Source organism: Herpailurus yagouaroundi, unplaced genomic scaffold, assembly GCF_014898765.1.
Source record: "Herpailurus yagouaroundi ecotype Mexico unplaced genomic scaffold, PumYag 355, whole genome shotgun sequence".
Classification (NCBI taxonomy): domain Eukaryota; kingdom Metazoa; phylum Chordata; class Mammalia; order Carnivora; family Felidae; genus Herpailurus; species Herpailurus yagouaroundi.
The window spans coordinates 8,358,240-8,377,908 of NW_024412572.1; the positions used below are offsets into that span (position 1 = coordinate 8,358,240).

The 19,669-nt window shown below is 44.2% G+C and overlaps 1 protein-coding gene across 23 annotated transcripts in view; it reads left to right on the plus strand.

Annotated features, from left to right (window-relative positions):
* CACNA1C (calcium voltage-gated channel subunit alpha1 C) overlaps nucleotides 1–19,669 on the plus strand; it is a 761,926-nt gene that overhangs the window by 632,987 nt on the left and 109,270 nt on the right. For 19 of the 23 annotated variants that reach the window (XM_040463016.1, XM_040463040.1, XM_040463023.1 and 16 more), the window contains 5 exons: nucleotides 11,097–11,304; nucleotides 12,059–12,179; nucleotides 13,871–13,985; nucleotides 14,785–14,905; nucleotides 15,252–15,321. In XM_040463016.1, the coding sequence (XP_040318950.1) occupies nucleotides 11,097–11,304; nucleotides 12,059–12,179; nucleotides 13,871–13,985; nucleotides 14,785–14,905; nucleotides 15,252–15,321 (635 nt within the window). Of the gene's footprint in view, nucleotides 1–11,096; nucleotides 11,305–12,058; nucleotides 12,180–13,870; nucleotides 13,986–14,775; nucleotides 14,906–15,251; nucleotides 15,322–19,669 lie in introns of all 23 variants that reach the window. The other 4 variants (XM_040463017.1, XM_040463019.1, XM_040463027.1 and 1 more) reach the window with 1 other exon arrangement.

A 19,669-nucleotide genomic window follows, 5' to 3' on the forward strand; every position in this document is an offset into this window, starting at 1 on the left:
CTCCTTGGGTCTGGTAAAAGCTATTTTTCACTTGGAGTTTTCAGTGCCTCCTAAATAGTTCTCAAAAGTCTATGTGTTTGGGGGGTTGTTTTTGCTTTTGTTTTTTAGATTCCTATAGAAAAGAATTCTTGTTCCTAGATATTGTCATAGAGTCTTGAAGAGATTTGACATTCATTCTATTTCTAATCAATAATTTATCTACTTCTAAGCTGAAACTATTGCCAAGAAGCCATTTTTAAAAATCTGTCTTTGTCAGAGAGCTTCCCATAGTCCCTCCAAAAGAAAGATTAGTGGTATTTCAGATCTCTGTAAAGTCTATAAACAGAATAATTTCATTATCTAATTGGAAGTTACTTTGGCAAAGGCCATCATCTTCCTGTTTTGCAAGCCTCCAACCCCTCGGGTGCTTTTGGAAAACAACATAGAGACTATAACTATGTGGGGAATCCCATGCCCCTTCTGAACCTTGTCTCCAGTATACTCCAGTGACCAAGAAAATGCCTAAAATATGGTCTGGGAGTGGACATCTGGTCTCTAGAGATGGGTCATCTCGAGATAGTCCTGTCATCAAGCAAGCATATTTCTCTATCTTCTTTTAAAACCTCTTAGAGAAAATTTTGTAGTATCTCAGTATTACTAGTATGTTAAAAAAGCATTTTTTCACAGTGCATTCTGACCCAGTGATTGTGATTCTCAGACACAGTTAAACTCAATAAGAGCTCATGAAGGACCCACACCTCTAGAGATTTCGACCAGCAACTTCTAGAGAGTTCCATACTGGTAATCCAGTGACCTCACTTTGAGAAACGCTGGTCTAATTTCCTGCTGCTGTCCTTTGTCCACTTCCCTGTCTTAAAATATGGACCTTCATATACAATTGGAAACCTTAATTCTTTCATCTGCTTTCCCTTCTCTATACTGTAGCCCCTAATCATGTTAAGATTGTACTTTGATAGTTCCTGACTGGGAAAACATATAATGATAAAGAGCTACTATGAATTCAGCAAAGTCTTTAAATTATTTTAATTTTATTAATTCCTATACACTTGTATACATTTGAAAAGTGGTAATGTACACACAAGATGACTGTCTATTTATCTAGAGTGCTGTAATGTTTGGTGTGTCCATGGATTTGTGGACACCTTCCTAAAATTCCAAGCTTCCCTTACCTCACCCAAGACCTGCACTCTGAGTTTGGAATACTGACTAGACTAAGAACCCTCAACCATGATGTCAAGACACAATGGTATGTCCAGAGCAGTTGAACAGTGCATAGCAATAATTTGTTATTATAGGAGATGAAATACCAAAGTTTATGAACAGTTAGTTTTCTAAAAAGTAAATGCAAATAAATTCAAGATTGTTCCTGTAACACCCTCACTGTTGGTCATTTGCATTCCCAAATACTTTTATGAATGGGCAAGAATGGGCTAGAGTTACCACTCTTCATGTTACCTGAAGGGAGCAGAAGTTTTGATATATGATGAATATGACTATGATACATGAAGAAAATGAATTTTCAGCATGGCTATTTTTGTGTATTTTGTCAAAATCTGAGAATTCATTAGAGAGTATACTGTGTGTATGAATACCATCCATCCTACATGTCTCATAAAAAAAAAAAAGAAAGAAAGAAAGAAAGACTGGGAACCCTGCACTGGACTGTAAATCAGTTGACTACTGAGTGTTAATAATATTGGGAGTGTTAAATTACCACTAAGTTATGAAATAGGGAAGGCAAGATTCCTGCCTCAGTGAGAACAGAGAGGTATACATGTGGCCAAAATATTTGTCATCTTTTGATACATTACCCATGACAGTGGGCCTTCCAGCCAAGTAATAGATTGGATTCTTTCTCCTGCTTTGAGGTTTTACAGGGCTCTTGAATGTTGCCAGTTTTTAATATCAAGTATGTCTACTCTTTGTCAGTCCAGTCTGACTTATTCTACATGGAGGAAGAAAGACCTCAGTTAGACTAAATCTGGATGTGATTTCAATTTACTAATTGCATTTCATTTTTTATAAAGTTTGTTTTTAAATGCACTGAAATCCCTCCAGCCCTTGCTGTTTTCTCTCTTAAACCTTAAATCCATTTCTTTCTCCTACTGCTCCTCCCCTGTGGCTCCCTTCCCAGGCCCTGAAATGTGAGTTTGGGCTGACTCAGCATAGACAGATTTACAGATGAATCATGACCACATATGGGCTCCATAGAGCCCCAAGGTGAGAGCCTTTCGCAAATTCTCCAGGCTCTAAATGTCTCCATTTCAACTGCCAGAATCTGACCATGAGCATCAGATCCACCTCCACACTGCCCTGACCCTCCCCACTCTAGCCCTCCTCTTTTCAGGACACCGTGGAGGCTCTGAGCTCCTTACGGACCATTATTAAAGAGATACGTTTGGCATCTGCCCAGTTCCCAGGCCAGAGTCTATGGAGAAGGCAGCTCAGACTCAAGAGCCTGCTCACTGCCTTCAGCATGAAGGGTGGTTATTCTCTGGAATGGTGACTGGCTGGTATTATCTACTGGGGATTAAGAAGACCCAGATGAGGATGACTTGAATGTGTTCCTTCCCTAACCCTGACACATCTGGTACAGGGGCCCACTAGTGAACACTGAGTAGCTCTGCGGTCCAGGAGCTCAGAGGAGCACAATCCCAAGGCAATCCCAAGATGAAGACCAGATGACCTTGCCAGCATGACAGGGTTACATTCCCCTACTGGGAATGTATTCTCAGTGCAACCAAGGCCTCTTATGCAAACAGAGAAGACAAGACCTTTGAACTTGTTATCCAAGGCAGGGTTTGACTCTAAAGCAAAACACATAAACTGTGCATTCTCCTAGAATTGAAGGGGCAGAGGTAGATATCAGCAGGAACTAAACTGGTAGATTTTGCCTTGAGCTCCAAGCTGTCCCAGACCCTGACCACGATAGTATAGAATTCTCTGGCTCTTCCTGGACCAGCACATACCTAGTTCAGCCTCCTACCTCACTAATCCTTCCAGGCTCTATTGTGTCTTACAGAACCAGAGGCCAACTTTACTGAAGGGCTAGTCCTTGTACACCCACCTTGTACATCCCTGTGGCAAAGCTGAGCTTCCTCCTTGAATGAACCTTCTGTGCTTCGCCCAGTTATCTTATGTGACCTTCATTTCTCCTCCCTTCCTTAGGAATAGTGTATAGAAGCCTCATACCACACAGATTCACCACATGAAATTTGCTTTATAAATACTCTACCAACAATAGATCACTACCACCAACACTGAGAGGAGTTTTATTTTGGAGAGGGTTGGGGTGTTTTTACCCCTCAGGACAAGAAGAGTTGGGACAGGTATAAATTTAGCTATGAACCTCTCTGGAACAGAGAGGAAGTAGGGTGGAGCATTTTCAAAGCACCCTAAAGCTATTAGTACTGTTATTTTGAAGGTCTTTTATTTATAGCAGGCTCGATGCTCTCCTCCATACCTAGACTGTAAAGAACCCTGCCCTGAGCTATTTGAAGCAAAAGTTCACAAGATGAAAGTTCCAGTTCAAGCAAGGTTCAGGCCACTTTCTGCCACTAAAGATAAGGGAGAAGTCCACAGGGCCCAAACAGACTTAGCAGAAAGAATGATGGAGATACAATACCCCTGAACACATGGTGGTCATTTAAGCCAAGAGAGGCAGAGGGGAAAGCTAGCAAAAGTGAAGCCATAGTCAGCAAGTGAAAGAATTTAGGTAACAAAGAAATTGGATCAGAAAACCCTCACGTGCACCCTACTTTAAAAAGAGAACAGTGAGCTAGGTTGTATGGAGGATGGGGTGGGCAAAGACACACTTTGTAGAGAATGATTTAGAGCCACAGGAGAATTGAAAAGTTGAAAGGATGACCATAGCCAGTGGAGTGTCTGAGGATGGTGGGGTGGAGGGAGGGGAGTCTTTAAAGCTGGGCATGTGCATCTGGGGCTGTGAATCCCCAAATACAGAATGAGACTTCCGTGTATGTGGATGTGTGTGTGCACTATTCTGAAGACGAGATGCTCAGTTTTCCTGTCTCTCTATGAGGCCCGGACATTAAATAGTTTGTTCTGCTGCTGCTCACTTTTCTCCAAAGATGTTCATTTTTGGTGGCTGTGTGTGCTTCAGTGGTTTTAATTGATTAGGATAAAACCCTCAGATGATTGCTAATATGCCACTAACTCTTTTAGTTTTTATGTCTAGAAGCTAATGTATCTAAAAACGAGAGTGATTCTGAGACCTGAGGCATCGTCTGATCTGCATGTCATGGTGATAACAGCCACCAAGAATCAGATTGACATTAAGGAAGAGAGCTTCAGGACTTGCATGGCTGCCAGCATTTCATTTAAATGCTACTTCATGTCACCCTTCCCAGAGGCTGCCACCTGTCACCTACAATTCTCATTGATATCAGTGGTAATGAGGCCCCCGCCCTATCTGCTGCTATCAGCCAAGGCGTGGGAGGCTCCAAAATCCAGCTCTTCTCTGACCCATAATTGTGTTCTTTGCCACATCAGTTCAGCAGTCCCTTTGTCCAGTCTTTTAGAGAGCACATAAAACGTCTCCAACCATGTGCACATTAGGGATGGACACCTTCTGTTCAGCAAGCTGTATGCCCCTCGTAATGCCAGACTACTGGCACCAGCTCTCCTCCCTTAATTCTGCTCCAAAGGAACAGAAATTACAGGTGGCAAGCCAGCTACAGGGCAGACCCCACCTTGCCCCTATTGAACGGAAAGCAACTGGAAGTTGAAGATAAACAGCATAAACAGCCATTTGTTTCTTTGTCTTCACTGTGTCTTAACTGTGTGACTGGTCCTAAATGCATTATCTTTTCAGTCTGGGTGTTTTTCATGAGGAAGGTAGGATGCCATCAGTTTATCTGGTTGCAGTTTGTCCCTTAAAGTCTGGTTCAAGCCCTTGAACCCACAACCATTGGTTTTCAGCCACCAGGATGGGAGTTCTTCCACAAAGGAGACACATGTTCACAGAACTCTTTGGGAAATCCTACTGCAAGGGTCTCAAAGCCATAACAACCCTATCTTCTATACATAATCAACTTTATACATAATCACTTTCAACCCTATACATAATCACTTTTTTCTTTTTTTGTTAAGATATAATTGGCATATATATTAGCCATTATATATAACATTATATTAGTTTCAGGTGTACATAATGATTCGATATTTGTATACATTGCACAGTGATCCCCACAATAAATCTAGTTAACGTCTGTCACCCTAAATAGTTTCAAATTTTGTGTGTGTGATGAGGATTTTTTAAATTTACTCTCTTAGAAGCTTTCAAGTATACGATACAGTATGATTAACTATAGTTACCATGCTATCCATTCCATCCCCAGACTTATTATAACTGGAAGTGTGTAAATTTGACCCCCTTCATCCAGTTTGCACATCCCCCAACCCCAATCACCTATCTATTCCCTTAATACATAATAGTTGGACTTAATGTCAGGCAGTGGAATAGTCAGGAATCTCAAAAACTCTACCCATGAACTTAGGGAAGTTATAGGAAAAGAAATGATGTGAGAGAGGTGTTTTCAGGCAAAGTATGTTTGACTTAAGTACATGTGTGAGAGGCCACCACCACCCCACCCCTTCTCCTGACACACATACACAGAACTATCTTGTAATCCCATGTCCCTTGCTTTCCCCTCCAGTAAGTATAAATGTGTCACATTTATAGTAAGATTCATTAGTTCATTGAACAAAATATTCATTGATCACCTCCTTTGACTAGCCATTGTTCTAAGCACTAAGGATACAAACAAAGCAAGTGAATTCCCTGCTCTCATGGACATTACATTCTCATGGCAAGTGGTAATGAGTATATTAAATAGTGGGAATAGGAGATAGATGTGGTCAAGGGAGGACCACTGTAGTGAGGGGACATTTGAACAGAGGCCTGCAGGGACTGAAGAAGTGAGCCACACAGAGTTCTGGCAGAAACCTCTGTATACAGCAGAAAAACAGGGACCAGGGCAGGAGTATGCATGGAGGCTGGGGGAGCAGCAGGGGACCGGTGGGCTGGAGCAAAAGTGGTGGGGAGAGTGGGAGGAGATGAGGTCACTGAGGCAGTAGAGGCCAATTCCGCATGATCTGTTAGGCCTTCCAATGGGAAGCAAGAGCATGAAGCAGTATTGAGGTTTAATGTGACTTACATTTAACAGGGCCTCCTGCTGCAGTGGTGTGGAGTACATAGATGATTGTGTACTTCCCATTGCATGGTGTCAGGAAGTGTGTAGCATCAGTTTGTCTCGTTATTGGTGATTCTAAGTGTAGAAACTTGGTTAAGTGGGTATCTGCCAGATTTCTCCACTGTTGAGGTACCCTTTCCCTTTATGATTAATAAGTAATCTATGGAGTGATATTTTGAGAGTATGTGACTACCCTACTCCCCAGTGACCTTTCACCTAGTGGTTTTAGCATCCATGATGATCATTACTGAATTTGTTGCTAATGCTAAATGGTTATTTTTTTAATTTTATTTATTTATTTTGAGAGAGAGAGAGAGAGAGAGAGAGAGAGAGAGAGAGAGTGGGGAAGGGGCAGAGAGAGAGGAAGAGAATCCTAAGCAGGCTCCATGCTGTCAGCACAGAACCTAATACACAGGGCTTGATCCCACGAACCCATGAGATCATGACCTGAGCCAAAATCAAGAGTTGGCCTCTTAACCAACTGAGCCACCCAGGTGCCCCCAAAATGGTGATTTTCTGATTCTATCGTTCATTCATACATTTGTGTTATCCATTTGACATATTCTATAAAGGAAACCTCTACCTCCTTTTATAAATATTGATAGATTTACATTGTTTTTCAGTATGTTATAATCCATTACTATCAATTAAAAAAAAAGTATGGTGGAGCGCCTGGGTGGCTCAGTCAGTTAAGCTTCTGACTTCAGCTCAGGTCATGATCTCGCAGTTTGTGGATTTGAGTCCCCACATCAGTCTCTGTGCTGACAGCTCAGAGCCTGGAGCCTGCTTCGGGTTCTGTGTCTCCCTCTCTCTGCCCCTCTCCTGCTTGTGCTCTGTCTCTCTGCCTCTCAAAAATAAATAAATGGTAAAAAAAAAAAAAAAAGTATGGTGCATTTGAAGGCTTTTTACCTGAGATGCATATAGTGTGGAGAAAGGCTGCAGGGAGCAAGTGTTGAACAGGGAAACCTGTCAGGATGTGGGATTGCTGGCTCAGCTGGTGACAGAGTTTGGGAAGTGGCCAGATTCAGGCTTTGCTTGGAATATGGGACCACAGAGCTTGCTGATGTGGGGTCAAGAGAGACTTCAGGATGACTGCAAGTGTTGTGTCTTGGGCCAGAAACTATGGGAGATGATGGGGTTGGAGCTCTGTCATTCCACACATCTTGTGTTGTGAGCCCATCCCTGGCTGACCAAGAGAAGTGCAGACTTTCCCTGGATACCTCGAGGGACATGGGGAAGCATGAGAAGAGTCCTCACTTTTAGTCAAACACTCCGCCCATTGCCTGCCCTTCTGACCATTACAGCCCCATACCTGCTCCACTGCTGGCCCCCCAGGGCACTATCTGCCATCTTTTATGCCCAATGTTTCCAAAGAGTTCTTCTCCACTAGATGACTCATTTTGTTTCTCTACCACAGCCTCCACTTTCCCAGAACTCCAGGCACTCCTCCCACATCCCCTTTCCTCTCTGCCTCCTGCCTGCTCCACTCCACCAAACCTCTGTCCAGTCAGGGGCCTCCTTGTCTGGCTTCCCATTGGGTCCCCATGGCTGTCACACACCTCTGAATCTCAGTTGTGAGCCCGGTTTATTTCCCCCATGTCCATGTGCCTCATGAAAATTAAGGCTTCAACCTTCTTTGACCATAAAGGCTTTTCCAGAATATTCCATGAAAGTTGAACACACAGGAGATCTCTAGGGGGCTCTGTGACCTTAATCCATATATACTCTTCCCTCTGATACAGCTGGAAAATCTTGTTATAAATATGCTCTAAAGTTACTGGTTCCTAAATACCAGTCTACTGACAAGTTTTGGAGTGGTAGAATGAAAATCACTCAAGTCCCAGCACCAGAGATTATGATTTCATGGTTCCAGGGTGAGGCCTGGGAATCAGTATATACAAAATGACCAAACTCCTCTGCAGTTTCCTCTCCAGTGTGGGAACACTGCTCTAAATGTAAGAAGGGCAGGTATCCTAGCCCCAGAGAGGTTCTCTTACTTCTGGCTTTAAGCAGAGCAAATATTACAATCTCTAGCCTATTGGGGTGACAGGCAGTCTCTCACAGTAATACTAGGTTGGACAGAATTTATCTGAGGACAAAGATGGGGAGAATGGAAGAAAAAAACTTCTGATCTTTGCCTTCAAGAACTCAGAGCCTATTTGGAGGAGATGAGACTGTCACAAATGAAAAACACTGAAGAGCATTTATAGAACAGATACAAATAAATGTATATTAATATTCTGTAAACAGAGGAAGAATGGCTGGCAGGCAAAATAGAGGTAGAGAACGGCTGAATTTGTGAAGGAGAAAGGAGCATTAAAGACGCCAGGCTGGGAAGAAGTTCACGTTTACATCCAAACTGTTGGCCCATCTGCTTCTTTCACCTAATATGGAACTATTCTCTGGAGAGAAGTACCCAAGCTGGGGGTGCAGCTATGAGGCTATAATGGGGGTGGTTTGCATGTCACTCTTTTAAGCAGCAAAAGCAATTCACTACATATATTGGTAATAAGCTGGGAATGCCTTAAGTGGAGGCAGTCAAGACTGTGACCTGGAAGGCAGACAGGCCAGAGGTGGAGCTAAGGAAGTGAGATTTCTCAGTTGCACATGCTCCAGTTAGAGGCTGTGTTCTTTTTGCTACAGTGCATTTCCTTATCATGACAGGCCCAAGCTTCATCCAGCAGCCATTAGCAACCCACACCCACACCCCTTTTCCAAGAGGAAGGGATTTTCCCAAGGCTATAATGAAGAACCTCTGTATTTACAGTGGAGAAAAGGACTGTGACTATAATGACTGGGAGCCTCCTCTCCAAGGAGCCCCATCTCTTCCCAGAAAGACCTCCCTGCCTTACTCATAGACCTCTTTGGTTTCTGGTAACCCAGGAGTTCCTAAACTTCCCTGCTTATCAGAATTATCTGGAATGCTTGTCAAAAATACAAGTTTCTGGGCCCCAAACTATAGCTATTGAATGAGCATCTCCAGAAGAGACTTTTTAAAAAACCAATCTTTGGACAGGGTAAATCTGGGAAACCTCACTAAAACCTTGTACCCTCTCTTAGGGGTGCCTGGGCTGAGGACAGCATTCTTGGGGAAAAAAAATTAATGTGTTTTTCTGCCTAAAGACTGCTAGTGATAACAGTAATTATTAACCTTTATCAACTGTGTGCCAGGCACTATACTAGGGTGTTTTTTTTAAGAGTAGGAATTATATTTTTTCCAGTTTTATTGAGGAATAATTGGCACACATCACTGTATAAACTTAAGGCATATAGCATGATGGTTTGATTTACATATATTAGGAAATGATTACCACAGTAAGTTTAGTTAACATGTGTCATCTTATATAGATACAATAAAAATAAAAGGAAAAAATTCCCTCCTTTTGATGAGAATTCTTAGGATCTTCTCTGAACAACTTTCTGGTATATCAGTGTCAACCATAGTCATCATGCTGTACGTTACATCATCATGTACAGGTCATCATGACCTATTTATCTCATAACTGGAAGTTTGTACCTTTTGACAACTTCATCTAATTCTCCCCCACTCTGCCCCCTGCCTGTGGTAACCACAAATCTGATCTCTTTCTTCTACAAGTTAGGTGATTTTTTGCTTTCTTGTTTTGCTTTTAGATTCTACATAAAAATGAAATCATGCAGTATTTGTCTTTCTCTGTCTGACTTATTTCACTTAGTGTAATGTCCTCAAGTCCATCCATGTTGTCATAAATGATATGATTTCCTCTTTTTTATGGATGAATAATATTCCAGTGTGTATGTATTATATACACCACAAGTTCTTTGTCCATTCATCCATCAATAGACACTTGGGTTGTTTCCGTATCTTGGCTATTGTAAATAATGCTGCAATGAACATGGGGGCACATATATCTTTTTCAGTTAGTGTTTTCATTTCCTTTGGATATATTCCCAGAAGTGGAATTGCTGAATCATATGGTGGTTGATTTTCAATTTTTTTGAGGAACTTCCATGCTGTTTTCCATAGTAGCTGCACCAATTTACATTCCCACCAACAGTGCACAGGGTTCCCTTTTCTCCACATCCTTGCCAACACTTGTTACCTCTTGTCTTTTTGATGATGGCCATTCTAACAGGTGTGAGATGATACCTCACTGTGGTTTTAATTTGCATTTCCTTGATGGCTGGTGATGTTAAGCATCTTTTCTTGTACTTGATGGCCATTCATATATCTTCTTTGTAAAAATGTCTATTCAGGTCCTGTGTCAAATTTTTGAATTGGATTATTTGGGGCTTTGCTTTTTGGTCATTTCGTTTTGTTTTTGCTTTTGAGTTGCCTGTGTTCTTTATATATTTGGATATCAACGCCTTATCAGATACATGTTTGCAAATATTTTTTCCTGTTTCATAGGTTGTCTTTTCACTTTGTTGATGGTTTATTTTGCTGACCAGAAGCTTTTTTAGTTTGATGTAGTCCCACTTGTTTAGTCTTTATTTTGTTGTTTGGAGAGCTGCTTTTTTTTTTTTCCTCATGTAATATTCCCAATTGCTACTGTTGTCTCTATTTTCTTGGATGATAAGGTAAATAGAAGGGAAGTTATGTGACTTGCCCAACTGCAACTAGCAGGCAGCAACTTGTGGAGTTAGACTGGAACTCAGGCTTCTCACTTCTTAGTTCCCTCTATTTGCCATTACACATTACTGATCCTGGAACATTGAATTAACTAGCTCCACACTCTAACTGTGAGCTTACCAGCACAGTTCACACCACCACCACTATAGGAATGAAGGGGCAAAAGGAGTTATAATTTATCTTAAAATTTCTAGTGGATGCGTGAATGAGGAGTGATATTAAGGAAAGCATAGAAAAAGGATGCTAATCTCCCTCATGCTGGTCCTCAGGTACTGGAACTCCTTAAGCAACCTGGTGGCATCCTTGCTGAATTCTGTGCGCTCCATTGCCTCCCTGCTGCTACTCCTCTTCCTCTTCATCATCATCTTCTCCCTCCTGGGGATGCAGCTCTTTGGAGGAAAGTTCAACTTTGATGAGATGCAGACTCGGAGGAGCACATTTGATAACTTTCCTCAGTCCCTCCTCACCGTGTTTCAGGTATGGACTCTTCTCTGCCGGGATTATGAGCGGGAAGGTGGTTGAGTGGCAGGGTTGAGTTTGGGTGGGAAGATGGAGTCTTGAAAAGGTGGTGGAAAGCTTCACCCTTACACTGGGCAGCCAAAGCCAGCCTAGATCAGTCATGGAGGGACCATGCCCAGTTGAGTCCTGAGTTCTTGTAGTTCCCCCTACCCTCAGTCCCCCATGGAATTCCACTGTTGTATGAACCACTGGGGTAAAAAAAATCTAAATGAGTAGTTTAAAAACTCTTGCTTAACCACAGAAACTTCAGATAAATTCTGCAGGAAAGCCCAAAGTATAAACAAAGGAAAGCAGACTGCCCTCATTGGGAGAGGAGAGGGTGATGGGGCTCCATCTTTCCTACCCACCATTCTTGCCCCTTGTTACTCTTTCAATGAATACATTCACATTTGCAAAAGGGCCCTGAGGAATGGCTGATGGCAGCCATCTTGTGCACTGCATGTGAGTAGAAAGAGATGCTTTGACCAGGAACGCCTTTCAGTCACTTCTCAAATAATATCATGCCAGTGCACTTTGTCTAAGTATAGGGTCAAACTTGCCCAGGTCAGTAGTTCAGAGCCCCTGGGAGGAAAACTGGGGGCCAAGAGGAGGGAAAGAGGTGGAAAACAGATTTTAGACATTTTTGTTAACATAGTGGGGCAGGGCAGGGGAGTTTTGGGGTTTGCTGTTGGTCTAACGCTGTGTCCCTTATTGGTGGGAATGTGTCATTCAGATCCTGACCGGGGAGGACTGGAATTCGGTGATGTATGATGGGATCATGGCTTATGGCGGCCCCTCTTTTCCAGGGATGTTAGTCTGTATTTACTTCATCATCCTCTTCATCTGTGGAAACTGTATCCTTTGCTCCTGCCTCCCCGCCCCTGCCGCCTCACCCTCCCTCAGCCTGCAGCACGATGCCAAATACGTGTGCCCAGCAGGTCCTGACTTGGGGTTGAAAACTGTGGTTGCCCATCCACAGGGCCCCCAAGGCAAGCAGGGGAAAGGTGTGCTCTGGGAAGAAAACATTTCCTGTCCCAGAACCACCTTAACTGTGGAGGCAGGTCTTGGTGAAAGCCTGGCTCTTTGGCATAGGCGGGGATGTAAGTTCATATTCCTGAACCAGTTTGGGCTGCAGTGTTGCCTGACTCCAGGAGGCATGATCTCATTGTAGTCTAGGTGAACAACGCCCCCTGGTGTTGTGCATGTACAGCTACTCACATAGATTCCAATGTGAACACACTTGGATTTGGGCTCCAATGCCTTGGGCTATTGCTGCTGGAGGTAGGAAATGCAGTTAAGGGGGACTGAGCCATCATTCTTGAAATGACCTTCATCTCTCCTCCCTATTTTCTGCTCAGTGTCCCTCCCTCTGAAGCCACTCTCCAGGACTTTAGTCACAGGCAAAGCTGGACAGGCTTCACCAAGCAGACCTGACAGGTCCTTGCTGATCCAGGCCATGGGCAGCTTTCCAGGGACTCAAGCTGCAGGCAGTATTCTCTCCTGCTGGTCAAAACCCCAAGAGGGTTGTGTGCAGAGGCAGATGGTAAAGTAGAAGCAGCTCTGGCCCAAGATTCGGGTTTAAATCATAGTTTAATGTAGTGCCCAAGGCATGAACATTGATGCTGACAGACAGGCTTCACCTTTTCCCAACTGGGTGATCTCCAGCAAACTAAAGGTTCTCTACCTCAGTGTCTATAAAATGGGGTGATGAAACATTACTGCCTACCACTTAAGGGATCATGATGAAGTTTAATGAGATAATTTATGCAAAGCCCCTCCCCTGCCTGCCACAGCGCCAGGGGACCAAGGGCAGGTGCACAGTAAGATCCTTGGTCAAGCCCTTCACCTCTGTGGGTTGTGGCTTTCCTATATGTGAAATTGTGTGGTTATCTGGGTGCCTGGGGGTGGAGGTTAGACTTAACAATATTAAGACCCCTTTCATCTATACTTTCTTTGGTTCTGCAATCCTCTGACCCACAGTGTTTCTGTTCAAGGTTAGGGATGAGGGCAAGAAGGAAAGGGCAAATGACTACTTCATTTAGGAGTTTCCAAGATTCAGCCAGCTCCAGCTGGACCCTGCAAGGGTCTTTGTATGTGCAGGCTCAGATTAAGAGTTGGCAGAGATATCAGGCCGCCTCCTCAGTGCCCAGTTTTAATGAACCACTCTTAAGAGCATTCTGCATTCTGCTAGAGACAATGCTGTTTATAATGTCAGTTACAGCCAGTCATCTCAGTAGGGAAACCAATAATGAAACCCAGCAATTAAAGAGCAAGGCAGGCTTGCTGCCTCACTCCCTGCCCACTCCACCCTGCAAGCTATCCTGCTCTTGACCCCTTAGAAAACTTCTAGTAGCTAGTAGGGTAATGGGGAGGGAGAGGTGTGGAGGAGGGACACTACTGGGCTCTGAACTCCTCACAGTGAGTCACCACTGAGCTCACTCTATGAGGAAGTCTACCCCTGCATGTCTTGCACCCTCCCTGCCCCCTGTGCCCACCAAATACCCCAAGGCCAAGGGTCATTTTCTTTAAGAATGGACACAAACAGATATCCTACTGAATGTGTTCTTGGCCATTGCTGTGGACAATCTGGCTGATGCTGAGAGCCTCACATCTGCCCAAAAGGAGGAGGAAGAAGAGAAGGAGAGAAAGAAGCTGGCCAGGTAACCCTCTAAGCTTACCTAGACCCAAAGCCCCAGGGTCCCAGTTCTGGAATGCCATTCCCATTAGTGATAAAGAGAGGCTTTGGTGCTGGCCTCTGTCAGCCATCCCTCCTAGAGGGCACTGGGTTTGAGGCTTCACAGTAAGCTTCACACAACTTTCTCTACTATTTATTAGGTATTGCCCTAAAGTGGGGGAACATTGTGAATTATAGTATTTGTGAAGGTATTCTATTTCCCACCTAAGAAGTTGGGGGATTCTCTTTTGAGAAGGAAGGTCATGATAGGTGGTGGGAATGAAGGATGGGTAGAGGAGGAAGGCAGCCGCTTAGAGGGGAAATGCAATTCTAGCTGAGTGATAACTTTTCGCTGTTTTATAAATCATTGCCAGCATTAGGAAAACAAGATAAAGCCCTGCATTGTCTTCTGTCATTGTCTAGATGGGACTGTCATACGCCACACATCTGCTGGATACCAAGCAGAGTTTTTTAGGAACCAATCCTGAATCAGATCCAGAATCTTTCTCTGATTCAGACATAGACTAGAGCAACTGAGAAGCTGAAATAGTCCAACTAAGTACAAGACAGAGCAAAGTGTGGCCTGGTGCCTGGATGGAGGGCCCAGCCCAACAGCATCTGTGATTGAGTGACACATGCCATGTGCCCTGGGTAAAGGATGATGGACATAGGCCCAGGGAATCTGCTCCCACTAGTCCCCAGAAGACCACAGGGTAGTTGATTTCTTCATGTCTCCTGTCATTCAGTAAACATCCCTTTAATTTTTCTACCTGCTGACCGGCCAGGACTGCCAGCCCAGAGAAGAAGCAAGAGATAATGGAAAAGCCAGCTGTGGAGGAAACCAAGGAGGAGAAAATTGAGCTGAAATCCATTACAGCTGATGGAGAGTCCCCACCCACCACCAAGGTAAGAAGCCATCTTATTCCAGGAGCTGAGAGGGCCATTGCTGGGGAAAGGAGGGCAAAGCCTTCCCAGACCACCCATGCAAACGAGGGAGGAAGGAAGAAAAGAGACTCAGTGGAACAAAGCCCATGAAGATGGACCAGAAACACTAGAAATGTGAAGAGAAGGCAGACTGGTTGAATTCCAGCCTTCTGCCGATGTCTTGAAGGATATATACAAGATAATAAGGATATACTTTTGAGTCAACAGCTCAACCACTAACCCTGATGCAATTTCAAGGCTCTAAGCCTCTCAAACAATGGAATGTCTCTAATTGGATTCTTCCTCCTTCTCTCCTTTGGCTGCCTAGATCAACATGGATGACCTCCAGCCCAATGAAAATGAAGATAAGAGTCCCTACCCCAACCCAGAAAATACAGGTACCATTCCCACTGCCTAACTCTGAGGTTGGGAGGTTGGGGGTAGAGAGCCAAGTTCTAAAGCCACATGGAACTACCTATGTATTAGGATCAATGGCTCCAGTTTCCCTCTACAAGCACCTTGCACTGATAAATGCCTTTTGTCTCTGTAGTTAGGCATTACCAATCATCATCCAGAGGAGAACTTTGCTCCTGGCTTCCTCGTAATAACAATATAACATTAAACAAATTGTGTTTGAGCAGTGCTGATTCTATGACTTTTGGAAGGGGGATTCTATATACATTTAGGTTTTATTATATCCTATGCTGTAAAATCATTAACTTATATAATTTATTAATATAACATATGTTGCAGTGTTACGCTCACTTAATAGTAAATCCCAACTCTGCCTTGTCCTTACTCAGGAGGCAGTGCTGAGTACAAGGACAGCTGCCACCACAGATGTCCCACTTGTTGCTTTGTCAAATGCTTTCATTTATTACAAAAAGAGCTCTTACCAACTCAGCCTTCTCATCTTCTGATACATAGATTGGCAGGCAGTCTCCTTTGAGAGGGCTTAATGTCAGAGGTCCTTAGACCTCCCTCCAGAATTCCCTTGTCTGCTTCATGAAACTCTACATCCTGTACAAACCCTCTGTTCACCTTCCTTTTACCTAGAAGTGCAGCTATTATTACCAGCTTCAAGCTTGCAGTCAACTGCACACAATTGAGGGACTGTTGTTTTACTGACATTTCCTTCTCTGTGCAGGTTAAGCTACATCTGGGTTGGTAACCACATTAAGTGGCTAAAAACCTTCTACATTTATGAGCAAAGCTAGGTTTTCCTTTTGGCCTTCTCCCCACCAGTTCTCTGCTGGCTTGTCTGCAAAGACACTGGTGGCCATCTTCCATTTTCCTTAGGAAGCAGGTTTTCTGTGGTCATTCCACCCTCACTCACATCCTGCCTCGAGGGAAGGAGGATTCGATTTCCTGGGTATTGGGCAGAAGGAAGAACAAGAAGGGTGTTTGCATATGCTGGGCACTAAACCTTCTGAAGTCTGAAAGCTCTCTGGGTGGGAATTCTTACAGAATTTCAAACACAGACTAGACATGTTGACCAAATGCAATGGGGAATCCTGTCTTAGTCCTGAATCAACAAATTAACTCTTAAATGACATTTTTTTAGATAATTGGAGGGAAATTGAATATGGACTGGAAACTAAGGATTTAAAGTAGTTTTGTTCATTTTGTTACTGTAGTGATGTTGTCATAGTTCTAGCTTATACATATTGAAGTGTGTATGTCTGGAGTCTAGAATGTTTAGAAGCTCCCTTAAAATACTCCAGCAACTCCTGGTGAAGCTGGGTGTGGAGGTTTGCCACACAAGCCTCTCTACTTGTGTGTATATTTTTAAAGTTTAAAAAGACAAACTGATAAAAGAAATCCCTCTGAGTCCTGGGCAGAGCTGGCCCAGGTCCCCCTGCACACAGCATACAGGGGTAGAGAGTGGGCTTGAGGGTCCTTTCACAATGCACCCAGCTGCAGGCAGGCCCAGGCCTGCTCCTTCTACCGGGCAGGGGGCAGCCACACATATGCCAATAATCTCCAGTTTCATCCATCTAAATATACTCATGGCTTTTCTCTTCTTTGATGCTCTATGAGCATCAAAGAGAAAAAGGCCAGTGGAAAAAAGATTAATGAAAACATTGTCACCTTATTGGCCTTATTTATTAATATAACATATGTTGCATTATGTTATTGAAATGTCTCTCTGTTGACCCAGCTTTGAGGATTCCTGGAATGGTTTTGCTTTTAAACTGAAAAGCTATTCCCACACTCTGCTAATTCCTCACGATTCTTTAGGTTTTATAGAGTGTCCTTTCACTAGTCATGTGGCCACCGTTCTCTAGCCTGCTCCAGACCCAGACCTTCCCAGGTTTCTCACAGGCATCTCATACAGCTGTGTTGGTCTGTAGACAGTGGAGGCTGTCCTGCCTCAGCCACTGCCACTCTCAGGCTGTGAAGATCAGCCCCTGTGGCCCCCTTGTTTGTTCTCCATCCCTAATTTCCATTTTCTTGCCCAAGAGTGGTGTGCTCTTACAACTGGTGGCTCCACATGTTCCCCCTCACTCCAAGGAACCAGCTTCTGCTTCCCAGCTCCTCCTTCCCCTGTCCCTGCAGGTCACCTCTTGGACCCTAATCCCAGGTGCAACAGAAGTCCCCAAAGACTCCTCCCCAGGTCACTTGGCCTGCTGTCTTTGTTCTTGTCAATCTTTCATTCCCACAGGCTCTTCTCTCCTCTGAACCGTAAAAGGCAAAGAACCTGATCTGCCTCTGCTGTGTCTGCTTCACAAAGATACCCTTTGGGAGGCAGCAGTGGTGAACACTGCACCTGCCCCACTTGCAGCCAGACTCCCAGAGAGAGAAGGGGCAGGGCCAAAGAATATTCTCACACCCTCCTCCTGCCCCACTTCTCACTGGGGTACACCTGTGCCTATACCCCATCCCCAGGATGCTGTGCATGCTTGTCCAGGCTGCACCCAAGCATTTGTGCTGAAGCAGCTGAGGGGGGCTGAGCTACAGCCTACACTCCCCTAGCAGGGGCCTCTGTCCTTATGTGAACACCCAGCAGAGTGGGGCCTGCTTCTGATTCACACAAAGTGCTAACTGGCCAGCAGTGGAGCATCAGTCCTTCCCTCCCTGTTTAAGCCCCAAAACTCAACAGTTGGTTTAAGCCTCCCTGCTTAGTATACACTAGATTTTAGAAATCTCTACTCACCCAGGAAATGTGCCAAGTTGTGCTTTTACTTAACCAACTCTTTTTTTTAATATGAAATTTATTGTCAGATTGGTTTCCATACAACACCCAGTGCTCATCCCAAAATGTGCCCTCCTCAATACCCATTACCCACCCTCCCCTCCATTCCACCCCCCATCAACCCTCAGTTTGTTCTCAGTTTTTAAGAGTCTCTTATGCTTTGGCTCTCTCCCTCTCTAACCTCTTTTTTTTTCTTCCCCTCCCCCATGGACTTCTGTTAAGTTTCTCAGGATCCACATAAGAGTGAAAACATATGGTATCTGTCTTTCTCTGTATGTCTTTCTCTTATTTCACTTTATTTGAGTGAACATACAGATGTTAAGAGTCATCAAGGACTTAAAATTAAGAGACACTTGAAAAGGAAACGTGAATGATATCAGAGAAGGCATAGTACAGCACCAGGTGCTGTGGGGAGACTCAAACTGATGCAAGGGGTTCTAGCAGGAGCAGGGCAGTGAGGTGTGGTGGGGGAGAGACAGCCAGCCTTCACAGAGAAAGGTGGGCTGGGCTGGGCTTTGTGTCTGGGGAGTTGGAGAGGAAATAAGTTGTTTCAGAACATACTACTGTCATAGATGGGGAGCTGGAAGAAACCATGGAGATAGTCATTCACTTACATGTACCAGGCACTGTGGCAGGCACCAGGGATACACCTGTGGGCAAGACAGAGAAGGCTGCTGCTCTCCTGGAGCTTACGTTTCAGTGGGGAGACAGACAATGAGCAAGAAAGGGGGCGAACTGAAAGGCAACATCAGGTGGCAGTAAGCAGCAAAGAAGTAATGAAACCAAGAGGTGTGTTACAAGTTACTGGCACAGGCTGCTTTGGCTGTGTAGTCAGAGAAGGCATTAGGGGTGAAACCTGAATAAGTCACAGGAATTAGATGTATGGAAATGAGAGGAAAGAGCTTTCTAGGTGGAAGGCTAGCAATTGCAGAATCTCTTGAGCAGAATGTACCTGTCTGTGGAGGAATCCAAAGAGGCCAGTGTGCATGGAGCAGAGAGAATGAAGGGGAAAGATAGTGGGTGGGACAGGGACTAGGCAGGGGCAGGTGGGACAAGGCTTCAAAGGCCTCCTGAGAAGTTTGGATCTGAGCTGATGCAATGGAGAATCACCCGAGATTCTCAAGCAGAGGAAGACATGATCTAGTGTTGGAATTACCTTTGGAAGACTGTGCCGCATAAAGACAGGGCAGTAGATGGTCAGGATGAGGACTGGAGGCAGTGAGGATGTTAGCAGTGGTTCTGGTGAGAGGCAGTGGCTGCTCAGCCCAGGGTGGTGGTGCTGCAGACAGAGAAGTGGCAGGACTGGCACTGCATTTTGCAGGACTTGCTAGTGGCCTAGAAGTCAGGGGGAGAGAGTGAGCAGTGGAGGGAGATGAGGTTTTAAACTGAGCCAGCAGATAGAACTGATACATGAATTCAGCAAAGTTGCAGGATACAAAATCAATGTAGAGGAATCAGTTGCATTCTTATACACTAACAATGAAGCAACAGAAAGACAAATAAAGAAACTGATCCCATTCACAATTGCACCAAGAAGCATAAAATACCTA